Source organism: Thermobia domestica, chromosome 9, assembly GCF_964235325.1.
Source record: "Thermobia domestica chromosome 9, izTheDome1.hap1.1, whole genome shotgun sequence".
Taxonomy (NCBI): Eukaryota; Metazoa; Arthropoda; class Insecta; order Zygentoma; family Lepismatidae; genus Thermobia; species Thermobia domestica.
Window position 1 is genome coordinate 54,024,518 of NC_137462.1, and position 13,914 is coordinate 54,038,431.

Here is a 13,914-nt window from a genome sequence, read left to right on the forward strand (position 1 = left end):
ATACGATTTTCGAAAGACCCATTATTGTATTCGCTTATGGAAGTTACTGGATGCATATTAATTATAAGAAAGTAGTAATGTAACATGTACACTTAATGATCTGTATGGTGCGATATTTTCTCAATATTTAAACCGGAAGATGGTGGGAGATTTCTATCACTTCCACTTTTAATATAGAGACATAAGTGGATATGAACATATTCCTGAGACGCTTAATTGATTAGAGAACCGTGTATACTGTATACCGATCACCGTTAAAATCAGAAGTGGTTCATCTTTTGCCACTTCCGGTTTGAACACACAGTTAAGAGGGAAGATGGTATCTATTCTTATAAATAAACAGATTTTTAGAAAAGCGCTTCGTGCTCTCTTCATTTTTGCTCTAGATAGATCAATATTGAAACCGGAAGATATAGTAGATTACTATCACTTCCTGTTTAAGAAGAGAGTTAAGGATGGAGCTGAATGTATTCTGCTTAATCGATTACAGAAAGCCGCTAGCCATTATAGTTTTTGCTCTATAATGATCAACGCTAAAACCGGAAATAGTTGATTTGTACCATTATTACCATCTCCGTCTGCGAATTCGATTTCTAATTGTTGACCCTCTATATCCCGGTCAAAATTAATGGTGATCCATAAGGTAGTTCGTTTCGTCTCCCGGCCGGATGGATACATTATTTTGAAAGAAAAGAAAGAAATCAGTAGTTTTCATTGACAAAAATACGATTTGTGTTCACTCAAAAAGAAGATACTAATGTGTAAACATTATCTGCACATATTTTACAGTACCCAGCTGCTATGTGAACTTCTCAATTCTATTGTATATTTACATAAAAAGCACCGAGAATTATCATTAAGAGTAATTCAATAACACGAATATAAATGGGGTCTCTTACATCTATAGATAGTTTTTTTTTTGGGGGGGAGGGGGTCAAATTCGGAGTATATTACTCAGTAGAATATATCTCCATTAATGGAATACCCTCTTTATTCAAGTTTTTGGTGTATGTAATGAAAACTAAAAATTGGAAAATACACAGGTGCATCTTGAATCTGTGTAAAATACTAGTGTTGCTTACACAAATGATCACCTATAATAGCACCCTGTTCTTAATTAAATACTATGTGAATTCTTTTCAGTGGAAACTAATTTGTTTCTTTTCAAGTCTATCACACTGTTCTACACTGGATAAAATACTGACGTGAACTTTATTAATCTGGAGAATACCTACTATACATACAGTCCAGATCCAATTTTCTCAACTTTTTCAGGTACGAGAACTCACTGCAAGTTTCGAATCCCTTACAAAATATTTAATTAAAGAAACAATAATTTTATTTGTAGTATCATTGTACCGTAAAACAGAGAATCTAGAAGGGAGACGTCAATTTGTAGTCGCAACGACTGGCCTTTCTCAAAAAATAATAGTTTTTTCTTTCACTATGTCAGAACCAATCAAAGAAAAAAAAAAGTTATTTTCGGCCAATAAACAAAAGTGCTAATTTTTACGACGATCTATGTTACACAGATCGACAAGCCCACTTCAACTGATTTTTCCTTCGTTAACCAATAATCACTTTGCTTATATTGTAAGAACACACTTACCCCAAAGGAATCTCTCCCTTTGTATTCGTTTCCCCATTTTCTTTTGCATAAGCCTCCTGACATTTAACAAGTTCTTCTAGTTCATTAACTAATTGCTCAACTTTCACATTATCCTTATTATCGTTATCTGAAACTGGCTGAAGAGTACTTTCTAATTGTGTTAAAAATGTGGCAGAAATGTCAGTTCTGTCGCCACCCACTGTTGAAACACAGTTATCTTCATCATTAGAAGTCATCCTTTGCTCGATCTCGGAATTCCTTGAAATTTCATTACGTTTTGCAAAAGACTCAGATGTGTCAACGGAAGGCACTTCAACTTTTATTAACTTAACACAGTTTTCAGGTTCTGAATTCTGGGATGGAATGCTTTCATGATTCAACTGTTCGAAACTTTCCTCTGTCATCGGTTCCTGTTTGATCAAGGAATTGACAGAAGTTTGAAGTAAATTCAATACATCATTAATCACATCCATGTTCTCCTGTTCTACGAGCAAAGAGCTCGATTTATCACTTTCTTTACTGGAATCCATTTTACTCACTTCGACCTTTATAGCGTTTGCTGCTTCATCACCTGCGGAGACAGACACCGAACTGGTGCTCAATTCATATGCATTTGGCTTATTTCCACAATCTAATACTTCCAATGCTGATCTACCATATCCCGAATCAGAATCTGCATACTCTGATTTAGGCACAGATCGTAAACTATATCGATTACTCCTCTTCATTGTGAGATTTTGAGTCATCTCTTTCAATGACGCATTATCTTATAATATGACATCACTGGGACTGGTACAAGTAACCTGCGAATACAGATAAAATATTTTAGTATCCTTTCTCTCTCTCTCTCTCTCTCCTTACTATGATTAATTTTAAAGTTTTCTTTTATATTAGCATTCCAAATCAACGTAAATTCAAATAACTATCGTACTCTTCAACCTTGCTCACCACCACATTCCCAATTAACAGTCAAACAATTTATTCTCTGTATACTTCGAGCCTTGCCCTATCCACGAAGAAAAACTGAGGGGTTATTTGAAATTGTTTGGCTGTTATTTGGAACATGATGGTGAGTAAAATTGAAATTAATTTAAATAAATGTTTTGTACATTCTGTAAGTAATTATCGTACACCAGTGGCGTAGGGAAGGGGGGGCCCGGAGGGGCCGGGCCCCCCCAAAGAGGTCCGACAATGTACTTTGGTACTTTGATGTTTGTAATTTTTTTAATATATTTTTTTGTTTGTAATTTTTTTATATGTGCCTATAACAGCACTTGGGCCCCCCCCCCCAAACACACATCCTGGCTACGCTACTGTCGTACACCTTTCCAAATCTTAATTGCAAGCGCACAATTCCTTGAAAATTGCAGTTTGCAACAGCATATGGTAAGAAAGGAATAACAAACATACTTCATAATTCGCTCTTTGGAATATTCAGTTTCTATTTTGTTACTTAATATAATGTTACTTTCAGAGCAAAATGGTACCTCTACTAATAGGGAAAGCTTTGTTGCACCTTTTTAAAAAGTCACTCTTCTAAAGAAAGTAAGCAGAAATACAAAATAGATGCTAAGGAGTTCGTTGTCTATAGATACAATTAAAGAGAAGTTCTTCAGTTCTCTAGAGCGTGGAATCCCTGACTCGATTTTAGCTTTTGCCACGTGGGCTTTGTGCGGAGAAAAGAAAATGAAATCTTTGAGTTTAACGCCCCGTGACTACACCCTTTTGAGCTAAGTAAAACGATGATTAAAGCAAGTGAATGATGATGGAAGAATTGGTGGAATGAGAAAGTAGAAGGAAACAGGAAAACCCACAGAGAACTCATGGGTACAATGTTGTCCACCACAAACTTACTTGGCTATGTATCGAAACAAGGACCCCACGCACCAGAGCACACTGGCCAGAAATGGCAATCTAGCCGGAAAAAAGTCCGAAAACTGTTTTCATGATTCGAGCGTCATATAAACTGCGTGTCAATGTTTGTTTTAGACTGTATATAGTGAACGAAACTATGTGAAATAATAAATTTTCCAAAGTTATTATTTCTCATACATATATTTACTTTGAATGTAGCTCATATACGGTCATCACACTTAACTTTGGTATCTACAACATATAACAACTTCATATCCCGTGAAATAAACCTATAAAACGAAGCTCCTCTGTATTCATGTAGAGTTATAATTCGAATGGCACGTAATGGACTGTGAATGTTACACAGTTGTTTTGCGGAAGTGTTCACTTTAAAGTTGTCGAAATAAATATTTGTCCCTATCTGCCCCTTTTCCTTATATTTCTTTGCAGATGCAGCAATCTGCACTTATGAATTGGCTTCGGTGACACAACGCGAGCTCTTCAATTTGCTACAGAACAACATACAGGCCAAGAGTACACTTGCAACTTATGTCTGCAAGAAACTGGGAACAGATTATGTTTCAGAACATACTGAACTGTGCACATGTAGTTTTCGGATATTCTTCAATGATGTTAGCAAGCGGTGGAAGAAATGTTCCAGAACGAAAGACCGATTTCTCAAGGCGTATAGTGACTGACTTGATACACTATTGAAACTTGCCCCAAAAGTGAGTGTTTTGTTCGGAGGTTCAACTAGTACACCTGGTCTATCAACATCAAAGGTTGGAAGACCCAAAAACGTATTTGGGCAATGTACAGAAGAGAGGAAAGCAAATGAAAGTGAAGCCGTTAGAAAAATCACACAACTAGAAACAAATACTGAACACTGCAAAATATTATCTCCAAATTTCGGGTCAGCGGAACGCAGCCTCCACTGTAAAAGTGGTTACACAAACCAGCTCTCGGCGAGCCACAAAGATTAAAAGAGCTTACAAATCCCCTATACTTCTTCCAGTGCAATACACAGAAGGAATCGCAAACTGACTGCAAATGGGGCTGTGATTATAGTACTGGCCGAACTGAATTCAGACATAATTCAGATAATATTGCTCAAAGTGATGCTGACATATTTCTAATTTCAATAGTACCGTTGCAGCTTTATTGTGACCAAGAATATAACAAAAGTTTGATATTGTGGCCAAACCCACGCCCTTCATCGACAAGATTCTGTCGTCCAATCAAACTAATGTCCAAGAAAGAGACAAAAGAATTAGAAAGGCAAGACATAATTACACATCATTTAACGACAGAAATCAGAACTTCACCCAACACTGACGAGAATGAAATGGATACATCTGTAGTGACGCACATAATGATGACTATGGTAGATGGAAAGATATGCAATACTTCGACACCCTCACAATATTGTTATATGTGCGAAGCTAAGTCAACTAAAATGAACAATTTGGACTTGGCAAACAAGCAAACCAAACATGACCTGGAAAAATATCGTTTTGGCGTATCTGTGTTGCATGCCTGCATACGCGTACGATATTTCGAGTATATTATCCACATTTAACACACGCCTGAAGCGAGAAAGTGGCAAATGAAAAGTTTATCTGACAATAACGCCAATGGAAAATAAAAATATGATATTACTCACTGCTGACGTCAAATGATAGGTTTGGTCGTCGATAAACCGAAACCGACAGATAGCGAGTTCACGAATGACGATAACACAACTCGGCTTTTTATATATATATATATATATATATATATATATATATATATATATATATATATATATATATATTTCTGTTTGTTGTTCTTTAGTTGCAGGTGTATATTCTTATTTAAATGCATATTCAAATTTATTTGCAGTACTCTTGTTTGGATTACTGTGTCTACATTATATTTGTGCCTACATTTATCTTTGTCAAGCTGTGTTTCTAAGTACATGAAGTACGATAATAAGAGAACTGTAATACGTTTCGCACAACATTTGTCACTTTATTGACACAGAAAGATTTCGCATATCGTTTTCAACACAATCCAAAATTCACCAGTACTACAAGGAGGTATGGTCTGGTCGTACTATAGGGCACTATAGACGAGTAGATATGATTACATATTCAATTGGATACAAACTTCATAATTGGATTAGTGTTGGCCCATTTATTATGCACATCAGAATTTTATCCGCCTAGATCCTTATTTTTGTCCACTGTGCAGAGGTAAGCGCTCTACCACTGAGCCCCAATACCCCGTGGTGGACAAACATTGTGTGTGGGAGGTTTTCTCGGGTCCCTCTGTTTTCTCCCACTTTCGGCGTTCCACCATTATCATTTACCTTATCACAGTCCTTATCCTCAGTATATAATCGTGGGGCGTTACACTATTTTTTTTTTAAAAAAAAGTTGTTTCAATATCGTACGTGTTGTTTCCTACTTTTCTTTCTCCAAGGGAACTTACGTTTTAAGAAGTTGCTAATTTGTTACCATTTATAAATAAAAAGTGAAAAGTAGGAACGCAGTAGTCGGCGTTCGAGTACTGGTCCAGTCATGCACTTTTTCAGTCCTCGTGTATCATTGACTTCGCACCTATATAGGAATTGGTGTGTTAAAAATCGGTTGTTTCCGCCATTGGTTAATATAATAGTTACCATTTTTATCCAAACATCAAGGAAACGAAAAAAAAAAAAAAAAACATTTAAAGCACAATTAATACAAAATACTGCGAATCATTGTAAAATTGTCTTCTAGATATTAATTATTATTGGAGAATTTGGAAGAAAATTTACTACAATATCCCATACCAAGACTAAAGATTTTATATTACAACATACTTCTGTCTTCTTTTAGAACACAATGGTACAGCGTTCACCTCTGGTGCATGGGGTCCCGGGTTCAAACCCTTCAAACCCTGCTCCCGGCAAGTGAACTTTGTGGTGAACAAACACCGTGTGCGTGGGTTTCTTCGGGGTTCTCCTGTTTCCTCCCACTTCCTTCAGTCCACCTTTTCATTAATTTCTGAACATCACCGTCTTCTTTAGCCTAGCCGGCATAATCGTGGGACGTAAAACTCAAAGATTTCATTTTTTTTACTACGAAAAGTGGCCCCGCGTAGCATAGTCGCTAACGCTCTCTCCTTCTGTCCCGGGTTCAATTCCCGGTGGGGGCACTCGGTCGAAAAAGTGTAAAGCGCTTTTTCAGGCCAGCCATCTTGAATGAGGTTTTCCTGGGTTTTCCTCATTCACACCACGCAAATGCTGGCGTGGTACCTAACATATAGGTCCCAGGCCGCTTCCTTCCTTCCCTTTCCTCGCATAGTGTGCTCGCCGAGGTACGTCATCCCTCATAACGTGACGGACTAAATGGTCATAGATGCCGAAAGCTCAGAAATCTAAATAAATAAATAAAAAAAAAAGAAACTGAAAAATTCCCTAAAAGCCAGACATACTTATATTTATTTGTTATACATATTTCTGGGTATTATTGGCATTTATGGCCCTAAGCCTGTCCCGGGACCTTTAGGTTAGGTACCATCCCGGCATTTGTCACGTGTGAATGAGGAAATCTCAGGAAAATCTCACCCAGGATGTTACTCCTTTTCGACCTAATGTTACCACCGGGAATCGAACCCGGGATCCCACGCACATAGACTAATATTAATGTCTGTAAAATACTATAGTACTATAAAATGAACGGTGAAGAATTTAAAAATAAATAAAAAAAAAAATACACGCTTTTGGGTTAGAACCAGGGTTGGCTAAAACCATGTTTTTTATTGAAAAAACCAAAAATCCGTTATTTTGGTTTAAACCCGATTTTTTTGGTTTAAATAATTTGCACTATGTATTTATATCACACATGGACAGAAATAAGTTTATTTCGCTTTAGTGTTATTATGCAACAACTAGGTTATGCTAGAAGGGGTCATATAAGCTTAAAGCGGAATCCAAACCGCTTCTCGGCTTACATCCGAGAAGAATTGTCCTCCATTTGAACTCGAAACTGGGACTATTTAGCCACAAATGCTATACGTCTGCTGACTCACTCACGAAGGACTCCTGATAAAAATACGTTGTATTGATCTTTACATACCTACTTGTTAATATAATTGTCAAGTTATTTCAGAAGGACAAGAAGATAAACAGTTACACATTTCAAAATACTGCAGAATACAGAAGAACTAATTTAGTATGAACCTGCATGAATTTGTTCCTTACAAACCTAAGTTCCCATGCACAGTATTAGTATTAAATTTTACCTACAAATTTTGTAAAATGTGGTGGGCTTAAACCTGAGCACCACCAAAACCTACAGGATGAGAGGTGTTACTACCACAGATCACATAGCCTAACGGTTACTACCTCCCACATCATGACATGAAGATTCTCTTTATAAGATATAATTTGTATAGGTGTTCGTTTCAATTTACTGATGGGGAGAACAGAACCCTTACTTTATTTATTTATTTCATTTTCCGCATTAAGAACTTGGCGTTCATGGCTTCGTCAAGAAATACAGTTACTATTACAATTAACAACAATAATACAACATATATAATAATAATAATACAAAATATATACGTAACAATAAAACATAAACTAAAAGTGTATTTTTAGAGAAAATATAAATTGTACCTTGTTTTATATATTTCAAAATTCAAATAAATCTTAATATTTACATTACAAAGAAAGATCACACTGAAGATATTCATCTAAACCATAGAAAAGATGTTTAAGTAACAGTGACTTGAAGTGTCTTTTAAACTGCAAGTTTGGCATTCGTTTGACACGATCTGGTAATTTATTATAAAGTTTTATTAAAGCTGTGGTGTAACGAATTTTGAGTTCTTGTTAGACGAAAATTTTGTATATGAATATGATTGGTTGTTCTTGTGTTATATTGGTGTAGGTCCGAATTGAGTTGAAAGTTTCTTTTATTCATATGTATGAATGATGATGTTTCGAGAATATATATACACGGCAATGGTAATATTTTAAGTTTCTGAAACAGTGGTCTACTTGGTGTATGAAACGGCACTGATAACATTATTCGTAACATTTTCTTCTGCATTGTAAATACTTTCTTCGCATAACAGGTATTACCCCAGAAAATGATTCCATACGACAGAATTGACTGGATCAATCCGAAATAAATTATTTTCAATGTTTCTGTAGTTAGAATCTTACTAACTTTACGTATAAGATATATTTTCGCGCTTAGTTTTTTCAACAAATCATTTACGTTATCATCTCAAGAGTCTAATTTTAACCCTAAAAATTTACAAGTGTCAGATACCTGCATGAGTTCCCCGTCTATAAGTATTTGATGTATATTTAGAGAGTTCAGTTCTCCTTCATTGAAACTCATTATAGTAGTTTTCGCTGTATTTAAGTTAAGTTGGTTTGCTTTTATCCATTCTGTAATTTTATCTGTCGTGTTCTTAAATATGAATTCCTCGGAAAAGTATAGGACCTAATATTGATCCTTGTGGAACTCCGTGCCTAATGCGTCTTACCTACTTAAGTTCCAGGCTGCAATGTCGTTGACAACGGTAGTACTGAGAAAAGGGCATGAAAGAAATGGTTCGTGTTTCAAGAATGGTGCACATTAGAACTGGCCCATATCTAAGGAAGAAACAAATACAGATCTCACAGTACTGCGTATATGGACATAGATGATACAAGACACGAACATCCTGTTGGCAGTAGCACATGGAAGTATCTCTAAAACCCTCACGGAATTTTTGTACGGGAAATTGGGCGGTGTTCAGTTGGAGACGACTTTATAAAACATGGTGAGCATGAGTGCAGGTTGGATGGTAGGTTCAAGAACCAGTGCTGGTATACTTTAGGCGCACCACATTTTGGAAGACTCACAGGCAAATTCAGTACCTAGCAGGAAAAGACATCTTTATAAGGAACAAATTTCTCCAAACGACAGACTTAATACAAAGTAATATAGGTGTGTTTTAGATTTACAAGTATAGGGTTACTACTGTAAAATCAATACAAGTATTTTACAACGGATTAAATCAGTGAGTGCGTATGAAAAATGACTCTATTAGAAGCTATTTTCCACGCCTGTATATTTCTAATCAGCGTACAGAACCTGTATTTTATGTTTACAAGTGTAGCGTTACTACTATGAAACCATCAAAGATAATATTGAAACGCGTATCATTGCCAAAGCTATACTTCTTTTCAGTATCCTCGGTTACGCACATATCCATCATCGCTGACGTGTCTGCTTCAGTTCGGACCTGATTCGGTTAAATACCATTCGTGCTTTTGTTGCCACCTAGCACAGGTTGGTTTGTATTATATGAACTAGCTTTTATGCCACACGTCTAGAAGCCGTATTTATTCGCAAATCGTAAAAAGAACTGTAAATTTTCAACCATTACTTCTGGTGGCTCTCTTTTAATTTATCTATGCCAAGCGATATATTTTCGTATCGCCCAGCGGAAACCTTTTAGGGGATAATAAGACGGAAATTAGTGAAAGAATTACAATTTTTCTTTGTAGTGGTACGCCAAAAGTAAACCTGCACGCAAGAACGAGTAATGGTTTAGGTTCTATTCGCCAGTAGTATATACCTGGTCCACCTCTAGCCTGATGGTAATTACGCCATTCTCTCTGCTCCGTGTTACTAGATATGGGATATATATGGTGACCAGTAACTTCAGTTAAATACGCGCGGTAATAAAATTCCTTTCTTGTATAATTGGTCAGACTCCTTATGGATAAATTCTTCTTCTTCTTCTGCAGTTGCTTCGTGCCTAAGAGCAGATCGCTGTCCCGGCAATTATAGACGGTGATTTCAAAAGAAACATGACGAAATGAGATGAATCTTTACGAGATGCTTATAAGATGCTAAATAACGTAGATCGTTGTAAATAAAGACAATAGGCATTAAGAACAGGTGGAGATAAGGTGAAAATTATGGAATCTACATTAAATGGACAAGAACCGTGAAATTTATGAAGAATGGCGTCAGACTGACGTACAATCTATTCACATTCCGCCTAAAGAACTAAACGATCACTTTGCTCAGGTCCCAACTATAGACGATGTTACAAAAGAATCTACTATGAAAAACATACGCGAAAACCCAAGCATCCACGAAAAATTCAAATTTAGAACGGTTTCTGTCCCAGAAATGGAGGTAGCTCTGAAAAAAAAAAAAAAAAATTACATCCAATTCAATAGGGGCTGATGATATCCCACTACAATTCCTTAAGATCATGATATATATATATATATATATTATGTTCCCTTTAATGGACATATGTAATTCCTCTCTACTTTCGGGTTGCTTTCCTAGCCAGTGGAAATTTTCTCTCATTCATCCCCTCAAGAAAATAGCACAACCAATAACGGCGAACGATTATAGACCAATAAACGTGACGCCGTGTATTTCGAAAGTTTTGGAGCATATTGTATTAAATCAAATGTCTGATTTTATAACTTCCCATGATCTCTTATGTCCATATCAGTCTGGCTTTAAAAAAGAACACTCCACACATACGGCTCTTATAAAAATTACAGATGACATTCGAGAAAGCATAGACAAGAAACAACTCACAATACTTTTTACTTTTAGATTTCACTAAAGCATTCCAGTCGGTCGATCACGAAATTCTTCTAACAAAACTAAAGTCAGTCTTTCATTTCACAGATATGTCGGTTAAATGGTTTCGTTCGTACATTCAGAATAGATATCAGCGTGTTTTTGTTTTGAACAATCAAAGTTCATGGACAACAGTGCACTGTGAAGTTAGTCAAAGAACGGTCTTAGCACCGATTCTGTTCTCTATGTACATAAATGACTTGTCTCAACAAATTCGCCACCTTAAATATCACTTATATGCAGATGATGTTCAAGTATATACTTCGACAGATCTTGGAGACATAAATGACACTATATCACTCATAAATTTAGACCTTGAACGCATAAATGCCTGGGCCCAATCTAATAATTTATATCTAAATCCCAATAAATCTAAATGTATCATAATAGGTTTGAGAAATATCCTCTCCAGACTGCAGAGCACCGAACTTCCTAAAATTACATTAAATGGCACACATATAGCTTTTGATGAAAAAGTGAAAAATCGTGGCCTCATATTTGATCCGAATCTTCTATGGGCGGATCATATAAATCATGTATGCAAAAAGGCGTTTGGTGCATTGCACTCTCTATACCGTTTGAAAAATATGTTGCCTTATCCAATTAAGGTATCTATAGTAGAAAGCGTCGTATTATCACATGTTGATTATTGCATTGGAGCTTATGGCAACGTAAATAAAGAAGCGCTAAGAAAGTTACAGAGGGTTCAGAATTAATGCGTTCGGTTTGTTTTTAATCTTAAACGTTCTGATCACTTGACGCCATTTTTTAATGAATTGGGCTGGCTAGATATCCAAGCTCGCTACATAAACCAATCAATGACAATTTTGTTTAAAGTTTTGACATTTGGTGTGCCTATATATCTTTACAATAAACCATAGTATATCAGAGATAGCCACAATCGTGATACTCGCCCTAGCAGATCATCACTGTTGTCGATACCTCGTCATAATAGGAATCAAATGGCTAATTCATTCACAATCTCTGGTATTAGAGAATGGAACAGATTTCCACCAGATGTAGGGAATTCACCCTCAATTGCGACATTCAAAAGAAATTTGAAGCAATATCTGATAGCCTTAGCCAATGTACACCAATCTCGAAAATGATTTTTTCCCCCACAAAGCTGAGCAGTAGCAACAAAATGTAAACAGAAACTTGAGGTATGTATCTATAATACTAGGTTTGTGGGGAGGTATAGGAGAGGGGGGAATGTAAGGTAGTATACTTTGAAGAATACATATATCGTTTTGTGTATGCTGTATGTATAGTTTTCTTGTTTTTATGATAAATAGTATGAGGGTATGGCGGGGGAGGGGGTATGTAAGGGAGCATATTCGTGTGTAGGGGTATATGTGTATGTAAGTACATATGCATTAATGTAGCAATTGTAATTTTTATGGATTCGACGTCAATGGTAGTACGTATATCTTGTATACATTTGAGTTGGTTGAGTGTAAGAAAAGACAAACATAGCCTTATCTCTGCCGTTAAATAAATAAATAAATAAATAAATGGCGAGAAATGGCTGGCGATATTGTTGGTAAAGAGGACAAGAGAAAATGAGATGATTGATGGAGCCAGTATTGAGACCACAGTTACAAAATGAAGTAGTGCGTTTACGGAGAAGATATAAAAGTTGCGGAGTATACACAATGTGAGTCTGTTACGGAGAAGAAAATGGAGGTAGGAGGGAGAGAGAGTATGATGAATGAACCAAGGTGGAGAACGGAGAGAACAAGGATGGTGCCAGTACCAACGTGCCTTTGTACATGAGGCATTATGAGCAGTCCAGCGTTGATAATGAAATGTAGTAAGTCGCGGGAAAAGGTCCATAGATGAGACTGAAATGTCAATGGGAGTGCCGTGCAGGGCTCTGAAATCAGCTAGGGAATTCCCAAGGATGCCTACATGACCTTTGGACCAGATTAAGCAAGTAGTATAGTTGAGGGAAGTGCGACGGTATAGAAGAATCTAGGAGGATTTCGAAGTCCAGGGGAAAGATTGTAGGGCTTGTAGGAGGGATTTAGAATCAATGGCGATACAGATAGATGGATACTGATACTGAAGAGAATGAAAACTCAAATGAAATCTTTGAGTTTTACGTCCCACGTTTATGCCGGTTAGGCTAAAGGAGAGGGTGATGATGAGTTATGAATGAAATGGTGGAATGAAGAGAGTGGGAGGAAACGGGAGAACCCCGAAAAACCCACGCACACTGAAGAGAATGAAGAAGAGTGACAAATAAGGCATATGCTTCTGTGAGAAAAGTAGTGACATAATGGGGCAGTTTAAAGCTGAAACACTGCTGAAGAGAGGAATCGTGAAAGGCTGATCCCAAATGCAAGCCCTGGCTAGATCCGTCACAGTACAAATGTACAGTGTGCTGAGGGCAGGGGCGGATCCAGAGGGGGGCGATCGCCCCCCCCCCACAAGAGGAAACTTTCTTATTTTATATATAAATAAACCCATCCATAACAAGTTTGGAGCTCTTAAAAGTAGCAGTATTACCGCCGACCGCCCCCCCCCCAGAAGTCCGTCCTGGATCCGCCCCTGGCTGAGGGAGAGGAGGAATGGAAGAGGAGAAACAATATTGGTAAGAGACGGGAGTGGTGAGGTGGGCAGGAGGGTATTGGGGGAAAATGATAGAAAAAGATTGAAAAAAACAGGTTAATCATGGAAGTAGCAAGGGAGAGTACACATTCGCTGGATATGTAACAGATGTGGTGCAAGGTCTAGGTAGCTGGTGTATGTGGAAGGGAGAGATGCGAGATATGGAGAACGTTTGCGGCCTGTATGAAGATGTCGGAG

General features: G+C 37.1%; 1 protein-coding gene across 3 annotated transcripts in view; it reads right to left on the reverse strand.

Moving 5' to 3' along the window:
• Nucleotides 1–10,271, reverse strand: part of LOC145694655 (uncharacterized) — a 31,884-nt gene extending 21,613 nt beyond the window's left edge. Inside the window, exons 1-2 of one of the 3 annotated variants that reach the window (XR_014133034.1) lie at nucleotides 10,070–10,271; nucleotides 1,610–2,412 (exon numbers count right to left, since the gene is read on the reverse strand). Coding sequence is in view for 2 of the 3 variants with exons in the window: in XM_081771098.1 (XP_081627224.1) it covers nucleotides 1,610–2,355 (746 nt within the window). In the remaining variant the exon portion in view is untranslated. The remainder of the gene's footprint in view (nucleotides 1–1,609; nucleotides 2,413–10,069) is intronic. The other 2 variants (XM_081771098.1, XM_081771096.1) reach the window with 2 other exon arrangements.
• Nucleotides 10,272–13,914: the final 3,643 nt, after the last annotated feature.